The following is a 17,290-nucleotide window of genomic DNA, read 5'->3' as shown; positions in this document are numbered from 1 at the left end:
ATTCTCGCATCATTATCGGTGTGTATGCACCTCTGTCAATGTCAACCTATCCATAACCTCTCTCTGCGAGCATTATTGACGCATAATCCAAAAATAAAACGACGTTATGAATTAGCAATTAATTTCGAAGATATATATATATATATATATATATATATATACATATATTAATTTCGATGATTTATAAATAAATGTATATAATAGATACACGTATTTTAGATAGAAAGCTAATTTGTGTACACGTGTATATCTCTCTGTTTATATTGTATATATATGTATATGTATACACACTTGGGCTTACATATATGAAGAAAAAGTTTGCTGGTACAGCATATTCTATGTTATCATAATAAATTTTATCAAGTTACATAGACAATAAAAAAAGAAAACTTGTCGAGAATATGAATAATATTTACTAAAAATAATTTTGCAAAATCTGCAAAAGATTTCATTATATAAACAAATTAAATCTTATTGTGCTATCAAAGCAGATATGATTTTACAACAGCAAAAAAATGTATTTGTTGAAAGTAAATTATAAATTTATAAATTATAAATTTATAAAATTTCATTTTATAAATTATAAATTTATAAAATTTTATTTTATAAATTTTACTATAATATCGAATAATAGTTTTCTCACTTTTACATCTAATATAAAGCGAGGTGTTTTGCTGCGATAGCAAATTTTTTTCTCCGTAACTTGCAGTATAAATATCTCTGCCCAAGTAATTTCTTGCCGAATAGCTATATCGGTAAAACCTAATAAAATTAAGTTAATAATACGTATTAAGGTATATATTCTTTTGCATCAATGAAGATTGTATACATATATACACGTATATGTGCTTCCTAACCATTCGACGTTCCGATTGAAAACAGCTGCGCGCTGCTATTGATCGTTTATCGGTCTACCATTAGCCAACGAACGACTAATTATAATCATACCATTGAATATCTTGCGCGAGTTTTATATAAAAGCGTATCTCACGTTTCATAAAAGACCTTGGACATCAGCGCAACCAGAGGATATAATGAAAATGTGAAACTCGGCGAACTAAAAAAAGAAAAAAGAGGGGTGTGCCGTGAAACGACAAGGCCGTCTTTAATGAGAACTCGAGTGATTTTTCGATCCATATCCCGAAATTGCAACTAAAGTTCGAAAACAGAATTCAATTCGAAAATTAATTGATTATTTTCTTGAGCGCTTGCTTGTAAAATTACTGTTTTATCCTAACTCTTTCAACATAGATTTTCATATTTATTTTTTGTTTATTTGTTGTTTTAATAAATTTATTGTGTCCATCAGATAGCACAGAATTGAGGATTTTAATTTTTTGTAAATAACGAATAATAAATTTTAAAAAGTATGAATTGTCTAACCTTAAAGTTGCCATACTATTGTCCGACACCTTCTCGGATTGTTTTCTCTCCTCTTGTTTATTCTTTATTAATCCTTTATAGTACTCACATGACACTCACTCGTGGAAACATTACTAATTAATTGTTGGAAATGTACTAATTGATATGAAAGAATACAAAATCACAGATCGCGTCCGGTATAGAAAACTCGCACAATACTATCTTTGTTAATGAACAGTGTATATATTTTACGGTATTTTATTAATTAAACGCACTTCAATAATTACAAGCAATCACATCTTCTTCAAGAGTATATGACGAAAATAATCCATATACGGAGCACGCAGTTCCTGTTCAATCGTGACTCGTCGTAAGAATGACAACAAGATCACCGCGCAAATATATATAATAGCACTCTAAATGGCATCGAATTCTTCCGATGTATAGGAATACTGTGTTTACGTGCGGTGATCTTGTTGTCATTCGCGCGACACTCGAGCGAGCAGGCCTTATTTGCAAGTTCGATATTACTACGTATTATTTTCGTATTACTATACGTATATTCATATTTTCGAGGAAGCTATTTAACGCTATTATTTTCTCTCTCTAGGAATTTATTACAGTTACCAATTATATATCAACTAGCATTTAATTAATTTTCGTGATTATCGCGTTTCAAATCGCCATTAATTTGCATAGTATCCGGATAAACTTGCTGATATCGTTTTTCGATTTTCTCACCCACTAGTAAAATATAGAAAATCTAAAACAAAATAACTCAAGCATCATACGTGTTTAATTAAATAAAATAATACTCTATTGTAATACTATTATAGGAATATACATTACATAGGAATCGTGCGTTCTCCGAGTGTCTTATCTCTCAAAGCACGACCGCAAGAACTAATATGTATATGTACAAATATAGGAGAGATACCAAAAAAATGATCATTTCCTATGATTATTATAATTAGCAATCTATAACTCGCATGACTAATTAATTTTCGCGATTATCCTGTCTTAACTAATCTCAACTAATCATCCACTCAGTATTGCGCAATATCGAGATAAAATTGTCGATGTCATTTTCCAATTTCTCAGTCATTAACAAAATATCGCGGATATAAAATTGATTGAATTGATTTGAGCGTTATTGAAATGCGTTTAATTAATAAGTATAATCGTTATTGACCCCGTATTTTAATATTTATTAATTGCGTATTACAAATTCGGCGCATTGATAATTTATTTGATCAAAAATCAATCGGGCGAGTCAACGAAGTGATAGAATATTCTTGTAAATTTCATCTGTAAATATCTATCTTTAAATTTTAATGCCGTATATATTTGTTTACTTGTATTATAATGAGAAATAGAATAAAATTATCCTACAATGCGTGCTAAAATATTCGTTAGTAACAGAGATAGCATGTGCGAATTTGGTCGTGCAATTCCCCAGTACTAAATCATAACAGTATATATAATTATAATTTTCGTATTCTTCTTCCACATTAAAATAAAATATATATAGTAAATGATTATATAAGTTAAGCATGGTCTGAAAATTGTTGGGCAATTATATTCGGATTGGCAAACGCGCGATCGAAATTTTCACATGTGACATAAAAGAACAATTCAAGAAATGTTAAGGAAAAGAGAAATTTAGGAAAAGCATCGAACATTAGCATGGAGAAACCATGTGGTAAATCATAATTTTATTTATTGATTTTTTATCAAATTAATTGCTATAGCTTATCTTCGCGGTAATATAATTGATTCTGTTAAAACTATAGTATTTTAACTTTTAAACCGAATAAGCTTGAGATTAAATCAACGAGTTAACAATAAATTAATATCTAATTATATCTGCATATAATTTCTTATGATGTCTTATGAGGTTAATGAAAGTTTTCCTATTTACCTATTTCAAAAATAAAAAAAAAATCCTAAAAATATAACTATTAAGAAATAATTAATATAATGCTTATATCTACTAAAGTAGCATAAGTACTGATTTTCTGTCAGATTTTATCAATCAATTGTAATTTATCTGTGTAATTTACTTCGTTTTATGTGATCTCATTTTGTTTATAATATACGAGCTGTACAAAGAATTATTTATGATCTAAAACAAGTTTCATATAATTTTATGATTAAAGCACATTTTTTTGCATCCTATAAACTTGATCTATTTTGATTCTGAATATCTCGTATAACATCAATCAAACTGTTTCTGTAAATAATTAATTGCGACGGAAAATTAATGACGACATAAAATGTCGTTCGTCTCAATATATTACACGAAGATTATCGCAACCAAGATCGGCTGATAAGAATCACACAACAAGAAGAACCGGTTTACAGAAAAGTGAATACGGTAGCTGATCCGAATGTGAAAACATACACGTGTCCCATACACGCGCAGCTTTTTGCGGCTGTACATAATCAGCCACGCGCGTCTCTAAGCAAATGAACCGAAATCCACCATCGTTTTCATCGCCAATGCCTGAGTTGGATGAATACCGCAAGCAAAACACGCCGTGTCTTATCTCTCTCGGCCTCTTTTTGTCCCGACTCGCTTTTCATCACGAACTTATCATTATGTTTCTCGATAATAACTGTTAAAAAGTTTGCAGTGAAAAATAAGAAAAATAAGATTAAATGTCAAAAATAAAAAAGAAAATTAAATTGTCATTATTTTCATTTTTCAAAGCTTTATAGCCGATAGATACTTTTTTCACTTCGTTACACGTAATTCTATTAGAAGGGGTATGTGTTTTCTCTTCAATGACAGACGTTATTTACCAATATCGATTTATCGAGCACGTCAAATTTCCTAAATCGGAAGTTCTCGCCGAACCTTTGATACGAGATTGTTACTCTGGAGAACGAGTGGTGGAAGGTAACGTAACCTAGATCACTTTATCACATGGTAGATATATCGCGATGACAAACCCCAGTCTCGCTCGAAAGTCGGGATAGGTTGGCCGCTTGATCGTTGCGGCCGCACTCGCGTTAGGTTGGCTCCAGTAACCTGGCATTAATAACTGTTACACACATTGGTGCACTGTATGCGATGCACACACGGCTCGCCCTTGCATAAATCAAGCGGAATGACCGCGTAACGAAAAATCGCTTACGCTTTGTCCTATATGTCGATCCTATAGCGTCGCATGTGCGCGCGATAGAAAAGTATTTATCCATCGCGATGTCGATAAATCGAAGGAATCGATTTAGGCTTTAGGCAATCATAGCGTGCCATAAAAAACAATATAATCGGTGTAACTAAACAGTATAACTCGGTGAATTCAATTTTCAACGCCGTCGATACGGGAAATTGAATCTTACGCTATTGTCGCAATTTTATTGTCACCGCAATGAAATGTATACAGATATCATTCTGTGCGCGTACGATCGAATTTATATATCTCAATCATAATATGATGATAATGATAATTTCTTCTGCAATTGTGTGACGGCAACAACTAATTAAAATTTCGCCAAAAATAATCTTTTGTCTCTTTTACTATATATTTAATGAGATTTAAAAAAGCGACCAAAAAATTATGTAATTTATATATGTATATAGAGAAATAAATTTATTTACTATAATTATAAATTCAAATTCCTTTGATTTATTTATGTCTTCTAAATTAATTCGAATAATAAATCTTAATAGTCTCTTCGTCGTTGTATAACGTCTAGCAAAACTCTATAAAAGCAATTTATCAAATAGAATCATGATTTAATCATGCCATTTAGAAGAAAGGAACCATTTCTTGCCTGTTCTTTGTTAAGTGCACAAAACAAATATATTAATTGCATAAAATTGTATAATTCGAATAATGTTCGGGTAGCGCGATGCACGTGGCTAGTGCATTAAAAACAATTATTTTAACAAGCGTAGCTAAGCGACGAAATATTCATTAGTATATACATCTCCGCTTGTTGCGCGCACGAAGTCGCGTGTTACATATACATTTAAATATCCATTAAGTTCATGCCTATGTCTCTTTTCTTCACGCCATCATCATATGTTACGAGATATGGACGATGCAATAATTTAGATAAGAAGCGCAATACAAGCGTTATATATCCGAAACAAAACTCTAACGAGAAGAATTCTTTCTCTCTCGAAAAATTGAAAAGTTAAATGTAAACTTTCGCGTAAACTTTCTTCACGCAATAAACACTCGTTTCTATAGAAAGTAAAACGCAAAATGCGACACAAATACAAAATAAAAAATTTTATCGAGTTTCTTTTTGAACTGACAATGTAATTAATTTTCGACATTTTTGATAGCTTCCCAAATGAGGACTTATCGGTCACAGTAATCAGAGGACGAACTGCAGCACACGCATACCCGAAAATTCACTGATAAGCGATGGCAGAATTAGAACGGAGCTCGTAATTAACGTACAGCAACTGTACAAGATACGCGAACAAAAAAAGCAGAATTTATCGACAATTTTGACATCTTTTCTCTGGTACACATGTGCTAAATTCCGAGAGAAAACAATTTAATCTTCAACAAAAATTTCTCTCATAAAGCACCGTCTGTGTAAATAAATATATGCAAATGAATTTTCAAGTAGAAAAACTTATGATAAAAAGAGATAATATACCAGACTAAAAAGTCTCTTATTTAATTATTACGGCTTATTATGATATACAAGAGGTCAGGGTTACATGTGGTTTTCGAAAATATGTTTTCGTAATTGAATCTCGTTAATTATCAAGTTTAACGAAAGATGTTAATTATGTCTATATGAACAAAATCGATGTGAATAAAATTCGTCAAGCAATTACATATTTTTGATATTTATAGACTAAAACAAATTAAGATGTATATTAAAAAATTAATTCTTAATATAAAAATATATTAATAATTATTAGATAATATTAATAATTTTAGATAATATTAAAATTCATCATATATGCTATTAATATTATGTTTTATAACAAAGTGTTAAAAATAATACGTAAATATTATATAACTTTATGAAAATATTCAAAGGATTATATAAAACAATTTATATTGTTACACTATATTTCCAATTCCATGATTAAATTATTTTCGCGATGACAAATTTGTCAAGTTTGTTTGACATGCAGAAATCAAACACGAAACATCCTTCTCAATATTTCATCATGAGACACCCGGTATACTAAATGTCTCGACACTGTATACATCTTCCGAAGAAAATCTAGCCCAAATATCGATCGTTATATAAAGTCCATACTTGCGGAGCGTAATATGTAATACGATTCGACATATATCATACGATTTAGTCATTTCGATTCCGTTCAAATGTACACAAGAAGAAACTTGATTTGTTAAATCAATTAATAATGTACATACCTATCTACGCGGCACAGAGATTCTTTATATGAAAACTTTTATCGATTATCACAAACATAATATTGCATGTTAATAACCAGATTTTTCAGTAATCGAGCCACTGATAGATTGAAAATTTATTTAAATATATTGAAAATGTCTTTTTCTTTCGAGGATCAAAGATTGTTTTTTTTTTTTATTTGACGCAATCGTACGTTGCAGAAAATTGTATGTCAATAAACATGGTACATCACTACCGGAGATGCAAATATGCAGCAAAATGCAAAGTGCTGAAACTACCTAGCAAACGACATTCATAACAAAACGTCATTTCAGATACTACATTATCGCGCACATTCGCGAGCTGCAGAAAAGTGCACGCGTACGGAACCAGTAAAACGCGCGCATGTCGCCATGACCGTAGCAAAAGATAGGTGTATGCCTTCTACACATTTGTATTGCACCCCTTCTGCACTATTACAAGTTACGACTTAGTATTATCAATAAGAATAACGACTGACAATAAGAAAACTTTTGATGACAGAACTTATAAATACAGGAAAACTCGATAACAATAAAGTTTATTTTAAACTTAATTCAAATCAAAGAAATACGTGCGATTGTTTAACCATGAATCATAATACACTAAAAAGAATCCATATACTTTTACATGAAAATTACTAATTCAGAATTGGAAAATTACTTGCTTATCACTGTAATTTATTTTTCCATTTCTTTTAAAGTGAAAATATTAATGTAAAAATACATGTAAAATATAGGTAAAATTGCTATTTTTATGCAAAAATCATATGTAATTTGAAATTTACTATTTTTACTTTATTAGAACTTTATAAGTATTTATCCATTTTATTTATAGCATTATTTTATAGCATTTCCTATGTGTAATTCCAATGTTCAGTGAAATATTTTTAATCTTGAAAATATTGAATATATTTCATATAAAATTACATATAATCTGTAATCTTCCATATAAGTAGCAATATTGCATAATTATGCTGGGTTGGAAAAAACCTAGCATAATCATGTAATTTTAAATCAATATTTTTTTCAGTGTATTAGTAAGTATAATATTAAAGTAAAATTTCCAAATTATACATGTATTATATTATATATGCATGTTCATGCTTATATATGTATACATGTATATATGTGCATATATACATGCATGCACACAATACGTATACAATTTTTAAATTTTATCTTTGCTTTTGCTATTAAAAAAATTATAAGTCCAGTCTATTTTTTATTCAAAATCTAAACTATTTTCATAAATAATATTTATATTTCTAATATATGCAATTTTTTTCAACTTTTCTTGATATCTATTTTTATATACGTTCCATTGCCACGGGTCCAAATTTTTTGCAACCAATCCTGCAAACGAGTACCCATAATTTTGCGCTCATTACGTGGGCGTAGAAAGACCGTGATCCTTGCACGGAAGATACTTCCAAGCAGCTTTCAACAAGAGGCGCCTATATAAATCCAAAGTGTTTTTCCGCGATTGCGTTATTCTCAACAAAATTCACAAATAAAATTATATTATAATATTGATATCGTGCGCGTAAAAAATTATTTTATATGCAAAATTATTCTAATAACTAATAATGTCAAATAAAATTAAGATTTCAAAAAAATTGTATCTCTCTAATAAGCATGAATAAATTCGGAATAATGATCTAATTAATATACAAAATGTAAAATTGATACTTGCATATATAACATTACTTCCATTTTTATCAATACTATGTATTATTTTCATTATTAATCAACACTTGATATTACGAAAATGTGAAATATCATAAAATTGCATTTTATTTAACAATCTGCATTAAAATAATTGAATAGAAAATTAAAAAAAAAAATATTAGTTAGAAATAGTTTCCTAGACAAAGTGTTGCGTTAAAACCATACATATGCGCGTAGTTAAAAATAAATTATCACTAGTTAATGTAATCAGAATATTGCTGTAATGGACACGTGTTTTGAACGTATATAAAAATGACGATATCCCGATGTTTTTAATAACTTCATATATACTGTTAGTTGCATATTTTATATTGTTGTTAATCCCATATGCCATTAACTGCATATTTTACAATGTTGTTATTTATAACTTCGCAGAATTACTGTGTGGAATTATCAAGTAGAATGTTATTTCGATCGAACAATTTTTTTTCTCGAATTGCGTCATTACTTGAAATATAATAAAACGTCAGATAAATTTATGCGTAACGAAATTTCACCTGTATACATATGCATTTACACATCTGTGGAAACACATAGCTACGTAGTCAATCCATTAATCGGATGACTTTGCTATCGAAGCAAAGTGTCGAGTTTCGACACGTCACAAAACATACATATTTCACTCCTCGAAATTAATTCGACGACATCGGTGCGAATCACATATTTATATAAAAGATCGAAACGATTCGGAATAGACATCCGCTTCGGATTACGAATAAATTTAATTACATTTAAAAATATAATGGTAAAAAAATTAAATCTCTGATGCAATTGGCAAACTTTCAACTTTAGTATCTTGTATATTAATCCACATCGTTCTAACATTTTCTTTGTTGTGAAGAATAATAACGTGTATCCCAAAGGGACATTATGGATTTAGAAGCTCGTTTTACGATATATTTCACCAATGTCGGCAAAGTTTAATCAATATTTAACGAAATTCTCGTCTCGTTCTACAACGAAAATTAAACGAAGCTAAAGCAATCTTTAAGATAATTGTATGTTTTTCCATTAGATATTATGATATTTTAAATTCCCATAAATATTTCGATTATAAGAAACTGTTTTGTTAAAAATATTTCAATGCATTAATAACGCTTAAATAAGTTTACCAGAGAAGTTTAATATAAAAAATACGAGATTTTTATCTCACGGTCTCATAAATAGAAGGTTCGATTATAAAAAAAAAGGGATATAAAAGAAAATGACGAATAATTTCCAATATTTTCAACTGACGTGCAGGTTAGTTTAAACTATATAGCTAATGTATCGAAACCAATGTTGATGTGCGTGTGTCGACCATTAATATCAATCAAGAAGAGACCCCCAAATAGTCGATATCGCGAGCATAAGTTTCTAATGTATAAGCATATCCTTTTTCGGCGACATTTCGCCTCTCGCAACGCAAACGTGGCAAAAAGCAGGCGGAAAGAGTGAAGTGAAAAAAAAAAACATGCTCACATTTTGCTGCGGTCTGCCATCCCCGGTTAACCGTATCCTCTGTTGGTCGCCCTCTCGAGCCCTCTTGACGATGTCGAGCCACCTCCACCTCCTTCTCCTCTTCCTCCCCCACCGACGGAGCTTCGGCGCCTTTCGGCGGACACCCCGATGACGGAGCTTTTCCAGACGGATATGATGAACGTCGAAGATTCGCGTTTTCCGCGAACGCGAGATCAAAATCCGCGACGATCACGCGGTAAAATCGCGACACGGTTGCATTAGAGCCGGTTATACACACGACGAAACGCACAACCGCGCGACGCGAAATAACGAGGGAGAGCGGGCGGAAAAGGGGTGGGAAGGTGAGGAGGGGAGGGAGGGGGAGGAGGAGAGGGATGGCGGGTGAAGTGACAGGAACGCGCCGCGTGTGGCGAAATCTCTCACGATTGCACGGCTCGATAATTCGCCTCCCGGCTCATAACACACGACTCCGAATCGCACCAAGAGAGATCGACGACACTACGCGATGGGCACAATTCAGCGGAAACCGTAACGCGTTTACGCAGCGGTTAACGCGCGATTATACGGGACGCCTCGCGACCACTCGCGACTCGCGCGGCACGAACCATCATCGATTGTTGACGAGCGGCGTGCCTGCAATGCTGCCGACATCTGACAGCGGTGATAGGAACGTCGTGTGGCGGGTGAGTCGATAAAACTGGAACAAAAACGGAAGAATCATTCTAGATGGAATTCCCAGCAAACGCAGTATATAAATGTTATAAAGCATGTTACATGTATATGTTAGTTGTAATTTCCCACTCGTAGATGTAACATTTTTAATATTACATATATTACATTGTAGTTATGTTGTCATTATATGCCAAGATAGCATTGATATATAGTATGATAGCATGTTACATGTAACGTATATGTTAGTTTAATTTCCCACTCATAGATGTAACATTTTTAATATTACATATATTACATTGTAGTTATGTTGTCATTATGTCCCAAGATAGCACTGACTTATAGTATGATAGCATGTTACATGTAACGTATATGTTAGTTGTAATTTCCCACTCGTAGATGTAACATTTTTAATATTACATATATTACATTGTAGTTATGTTGTCATTATATGCCAAGATAGCATTGATATATAGTATGATAGCATGTTACATGTAACGTATATGTTAGTTGTAATTTCCCACTCGTAGATGTAACATTTTTAATATTACATATATTACATTGTAGTTATGTTGTCATTATATCCCAAGATAGCACTGACTTATCAATATGTCAATGTGCTATTTGATATATAATTACAATGTAATATATGTTATATTAAAATGTTACATCTATGAGTGGGAAATTACAACTAACATGGATGTTACATGTAACGTACACATTATATTACCTGTTATATTCCGTTTTATTATAGCAATGTAACAATTATATATCGATGTTTGCTTGGAATAATCGTGTAATAATGAATCAAGGTGATCGACATTAGTTTTGTAATTCATTCAAAATTATTTTACGCGGGTATATATGTATAGGTACTCTTATATAATATAATCAGACATACACACTGACACACCACATATTTATTTATGTACAACATTGTTGAAAAAATGAAAAAAAGATATACTGAAAATAAAACAAGATAAACAAGTAAAAAAGAATTAAATATGAATCATATTAAATAATAATAAGTAATTATGAGATATAAAAGATAAGAGAAAGAAAAAATCCAGCGTATATACTTTGTCATAATAAATGCATGCAAAGCATCAAGCAAAATGTTAACATTATGTATTTACAGTTGGTAATCATTTTCGTTATCAACTTGTGATAAACGAATCAATTTGTGCGTCTTAAATAATTTTTGTAAATAAATATTGATTGTCCAAAAAATTCTATTGGATCCAATTAATATTTTTAATTTTTTTAATCTATTATATAAAGTTTTTATATAAACTTTCCAAAGTATAAACTATTTTATGATCATGTATATTCATGAAAAAGATTGATATATTTTTAATAAAATATTATTCTCATAAATGTTCTTTATACAGTACTAATGTTAGATATATCTAATTACAGACTTAAATGTACTCCAATTTGATAAATATAAAATTTAGAATTAATTATCTAGAATGTGGAGTATTAACATATTACATATATAACATTTCAAAAAGTTGGAATTAATGACATGTAGTATAGGTCCTTCTGTAAACGCGAATGAGTGAAATCTTTCTAATTGGTCCAAGGTCCATTCTGTTTCTAAGTATTATGATGATAAGTGCTCACGTACAAGATTATATCGGATTACCTTTGCATCATGGATGTTTCTGCATCATAAGATTGATTTGCGTTTAAAAGGGTATAAAATTTATCTACTCATCTAACAAACAATAGTCTTTAGTTGTCAGAAAAGGAGAGAGTACGATGTAAAACATGATAGATCGTGCCTTATCTCATAACATATAAACAAATCTTACTCATCCATGATAATTACGTGAGTGATTACGATTTTAATATATCTACTTTATGCAGTTTATTTCTACAAATTAGAATCAAATTTAGAAAGAAAAAGTTATAAAAATTATAAAAATAGTAGCACATTCTGAAAGCAATATTTTACAATTAAAATGTATTTATAATATATAAATATATACTCATATATTTGCATTCCATATTCTTTTTTCTCTTTTTCCTTTTTCTTGAATAAATTTTAAAAAATGTGATAGAAAAATGCACAAACATAATTACAATTTGTGAAATCTGTAGATCTCTTTTTCAATAAATAAAAGTTAAAAGAAAAATAAGAAAATTTAAAAATATTTTTTAAATAAATTATATAATGCGTAGCTTTTTCATTGTTCGATAATACAATCTAAAATCTTACATATTTTAAATTTTATTTATTCAAAATTATTACACTTGATATAGATTAGCTTATTTTTATAGTCAGACTAAAAGATCAAAATTCATTTTTTTCATTTATTTTTTTTTGTCATTCATTTTTAACATCGTTTATATAAAAGCTTTTAATATTATTTTAAGAACATATAAGTATTAGACAGCTGCACCTTATTTCCATACAGGCCTCTCAATAATCAAAACTTTTTTGCTACTATATGCAAGCGGTTAATGGAAAACGAATCTCGATATTGTCCCGGTTTGTAACTGTCATCAAGGTTGCAGACGGAAGACAATGGATCTGTCGAGTGGTCGACGGAAAAAGGGAACAAAGACATTGTGTTTTTACCTGGGAAAATACTTCTTTTGAAAGTGAACGCAGGAATGCAGATTTTTCAAGGTTTTCTCGATTAAATAAAGTTAAAGTGATTTTAAAGTAAAAGTTGTCATTTATATATAGTTAGATATAAAAATATAAGCCCTTCCTTTCTTTACTTTCTTTAAAATTTAATTTTATAATTCTTTAGTTGGAATTTTACAACCATTTTCTAATGTACATATAATTTTATTATATTATTAAAAATTATTATTTTTTTAAATATGCCTTTAACAATTTAGTATTTAGTACATACTGTTATATAAAGATTTAAAATTACTAATTGAAAAATATAATATAATTAAGTAGCATTCTCTATATACAGGGTGTTATAAAAGTACCGAAACAGCAAAATAACTCGAAAAATATGAGAAAAAATGCTAAGTACTGGGTTCCGATACTTTTATAACACCCTGTATATAAGAATATGACAGTTTATCAATCCAGAACATCACCATATGAATACATGTAACATGCTCTATCATATTTAATAAATTTAAAAAATGACACGTCCAAAATTTTGTCGACCCACTTTATTATTCAGAAAAGACGAAGCTGAGAAAACAATGGAACCGCGGGGGCTTTGTTGTGTGGTCCGGAGCCTAATCCAAAAATAGGGGTCCATTGTATGTAAAATACTCTCTTGCGGACAATAATTTAATATTCACATCTATACGCGAGAACTTGCAACAAAGTGGTAGACTGTTAATAAAGCATACATAGCGATGAACGCATTAAGCTACGCGTATTCGCTCATCAACACTGTCACATGGGTGTGTAGAATTTGCAGAATTTGAAATGAGATGCCAGCTCTTTTTTCTTTTTAACTGTTTATGAACGATAATATTACGCTGTTTAATGCAATTTTTCGTTCCTGTTACTGCATCATACAAGTTTTTGATACATACAAGTCTTTAATTATTAATTTCAATTCTGATTCTTTTTATAATAAAAATATATTTTGTACATATTTATATTTATATAATTAGCTTACAATTAGTATACATATAACGAGTGTAATTTTACAATTTCTTCAGACTACGTTTTTATTTTGCTACGTAACTTGATTCTTTTGGTTCTTAAGAGAATTGTATATAATAGTAATTTTTTAAATTTATTTTTTCTAAAATTTTTTCCTTCGATATTATCTGAAAAACATTTTTCTAAACGATTATACAACGAAAAATTTAATAATACTAAATATTCCAAATATATGTATATTATAGATGTGAACATATGTAATGTTATCTGGTCCACTTTATGTCTAGTGCATTCGCTGCACAATGAACCGAACACGCACGTGCGTGTTTTCGGAGTAAAGGAGCACTGTCTGAGTCACATTTTCCCATAATTTCCGCGTAAGTTGCGGTTTACTCTTGCAGCTGCGAGAGCAGAGTTCGTTCGAGAGTACGACTTCGTCCTACTTCCTTCTTTGTCTTGCTTTGTCCGAGAAAATATTGCAAAATCAGCGAGCACGTGACTCGAACGACGTAAACAGTAGAAAAAAAAAAGTAATAAGTTTCAACAGAATTATCGTGAAGAACGATCGTACGCATCAAAAGACGAGCACGCACGTGACTTTGCGAAACAAAGGCTAGCAGTACAACATATACTGCACTGTGTATACTTTACATTTTACATCGAAAAAAATATTTTTCTCCATTTAATATTAAATTATTTGGCTATTTTCAATTATATACAAATGTGTATACTTTACAAATTTAGATACTTAAAATTGAATTGCAACAAATAAATAAATAAATATATAAATTAATAAATATTTGAATTAAATTAATTATTTATAAAATAAACTTTTTTTATAATGTTTACACACATTTTAATTATAGATAATTAAATTTATATAATGGAATGTTCTGATGAAGAGAAAAGAACATTAATATTTCGCTTTGTCATACTACGCTGTTTCGTTTATTATTAGGTGCAATTTGTATATGTGCGTATGCATGTATAAACTACAGAACTCTTTTATCCAAATCAAATGTCGATAAGATAACATGAGAGTCTGTGTGTGTTCTGCCACTAACGATGAGGTTGTCGTTGCTTAAAAAAAAAAAAAAAAAAAAAAAAAAAAAAAATTCCACATAGCGTTCTTTGTATCTGGATCATGAGCGATCGGTGATTCGTGAACATGGAGATAAGCTTTTAATTACTTGACATTATTAAACCTTTGTCTAGGCATGCGCAAATATATGATATTAATATTCGCGATAAAAATATGCATATTTTTTCTAGACGTTACATCTTAAAAATAATTATTATGCAATACATAGAACAGAAAATTCTCTTTTTTAATCATCACTGAAATATTGTTACCTTTTTAGTCTTATTGTTGATGCTTAGTGTGATCTCTCTTATTGAAATATTTAATTGTAAGAGAAATTATAAGATAATATTTTTGAGAATTATATATATTCAAAGAAAATATATTTAATCATCCTGTGATAATACATGCACTGAAAAAAAGAGTTTCATTGTTTTTCGACGAAACAGAGAATTACTGATTAAATCGACCAGAATTCCTTATTCAACACGAATCTTGGTTAGCACAATTAAAATAAATTGTGCAACCAGATTCTTGTTACATTATAAGGAATTATGGTCGTTTTAACCAGCAATTCTGTTTCGTCGAAAAACAACCAAACTCCTTTTTCAGTGTAAAAATTGTAAAAGAAAATTATAAAAATTTATTATTGCCTGTTTATTTTTGATTGTTAATTATTGTTGCTGCTTGTTATGTTCTCTTTTATTACAAGATCTAAATTATAAATATATTGCGAATGTACTTGTACTGCATATGAATTTAAAAATGATTGTGATTTTTCGACATCCGAAGAACGGTTTATTAGCTTACAATTAGATTCGATCGCGATACCGCGATTTCAGCATAAGTGTGCAGGTAGGTGCAGCATACACTTGGATGCACAAAGAGTTTCTCACTGAAATTTGCGCATTGCCGCGTGTGTTTCGCAAGTGGTGCGCGCTCTCTATTTTTGCAGCTGACTCCCTCGACTCAGGAGTGTTTCTTGTATATGTATATATATATATATATGTTTCGCGATCGCGTACGATGCGATATGCATATACGCGTATGTACAATATACTAAATGGCAATGACATTCCGTAGCGTCCGTCTGTTTTTCCAATCGACCAGATCGTTTGAGATGCGATACCGAGCGGGCAGCTTAAGTCGACGAGGCGACCTTGGCTGCAAAGTAGAAGCTAGCTCAAGGATGACAGCTGTCTATCTATTCGAATTTCATCATGGTGCGAAACTAAGCGGGTGAATGTCAGAGCTCTCGTGAGTTTCATTACGAGCCCGTAATTAGATGTATCTTTACCGTTTAATGTCCTCTGCCACTTTGCTTGCTTGGGTGACCCTAATTTAAACTGCTTGCGTCGCGCGAATTTGCTCATCTTCGAGCACGTGTTTAAGGAAAACTGTATTATAGTATTATGTGTTGTCAAAAGCATTCGATATTAATATATTGATTTTCAATAATGTTAACAGAGTCTAACACATTACAAGAATATTTGGAAAAAATTGCAACTTTAAAGATTAACTTTAGAGAGTATTAACTTAATGGAGAGAGAAATTTGATCCCTTTTTTGTTGAAAAAAATAATACAAATAATAAAACTGATAGAATATAACAATAGATTACTTGGTAGAATTTTTTTTATTGAAAAAGGTAGATCGTTATCGAAAAAAGTGAGTCAATAAAAAAATAACAATATCAATAAAATATAAAAAATATCAATAAAAACTGTACTCTTTTTATCTATCTAATAACTGTCTATCTATTATAAATGTAAATTCTAAACGTAAATAAAATAACTATTTTAAAAATCGTTGATAAATGTTCTCCAGAATTGTACGAGACCTTGAGTAGGTTGGCAATCCACGTGTTAGACGTTTTCCTCGACCTACCATTTCCTTTGCTTTAATACTCTTAGGTGATATTAGTGGTATCGAGATAAGACTACGAATACTTCTTTAGGAAGCTTGTACATTTACGTGCATTATAATCGCATAGTTATTACTGTTTACATGA

At 30.4% G+C, this 17,290-nt stretch overlaps 1 protein-coding gene across 3 annotated transcripts in view; it reads right to left on the bottom strand.

Moving 5' to 3' along the window:
* mtd (TLD domain-containing protein mustard) overlaps window positions 1-10,028 on the bottom strand; it is a 132,527-nt gene extending 122,499 nt beyond the window's left edge. For 2 of the 3 annotated variants that reach the window (XM_085481421.1, XM_085481425.1), the window contains exon 1: window positions 9,936-10,028. In XM_085481421.1, the coding sequence (XP_085337547.1) occupies window positions 9,936-9,955 (20 nt within the window). In that variant the 5' untranslated portion in view covers window positions 9,956-10,028. Of the gene's footprint in view, window positions 1-1,383; window positions 1,737-9,935 lie in introns of those variants that run through there. The other variant, XM_085481422.1, reaches the window with a different exon arrangement.
* Between the last annotated feature and the right edge of the window lie 7,262 nt (window positions 10,029-17,290).

The sequence above is a fragment of the Nylanderia fulva genome, unplaced genomic scaffold (genome assembly GCF_048542155.1).
Source record: "Nylanderia fulva isolate GAGA-0341 unplaced genomic scaffold, ASM4854215v1 Scaffold18, whole genome shotgun sequence".
NCBI classification, from domain to species: domain Eukaryota; kingdom Metazoa; phylum Arthropoda; class Insecta; order Hymenoptera; family Formicidae; genus Nylanderia; species Nylanderia fulva.
This window is presented reverse-complemented; position numbering and strand designations above follow the sequence as displayed.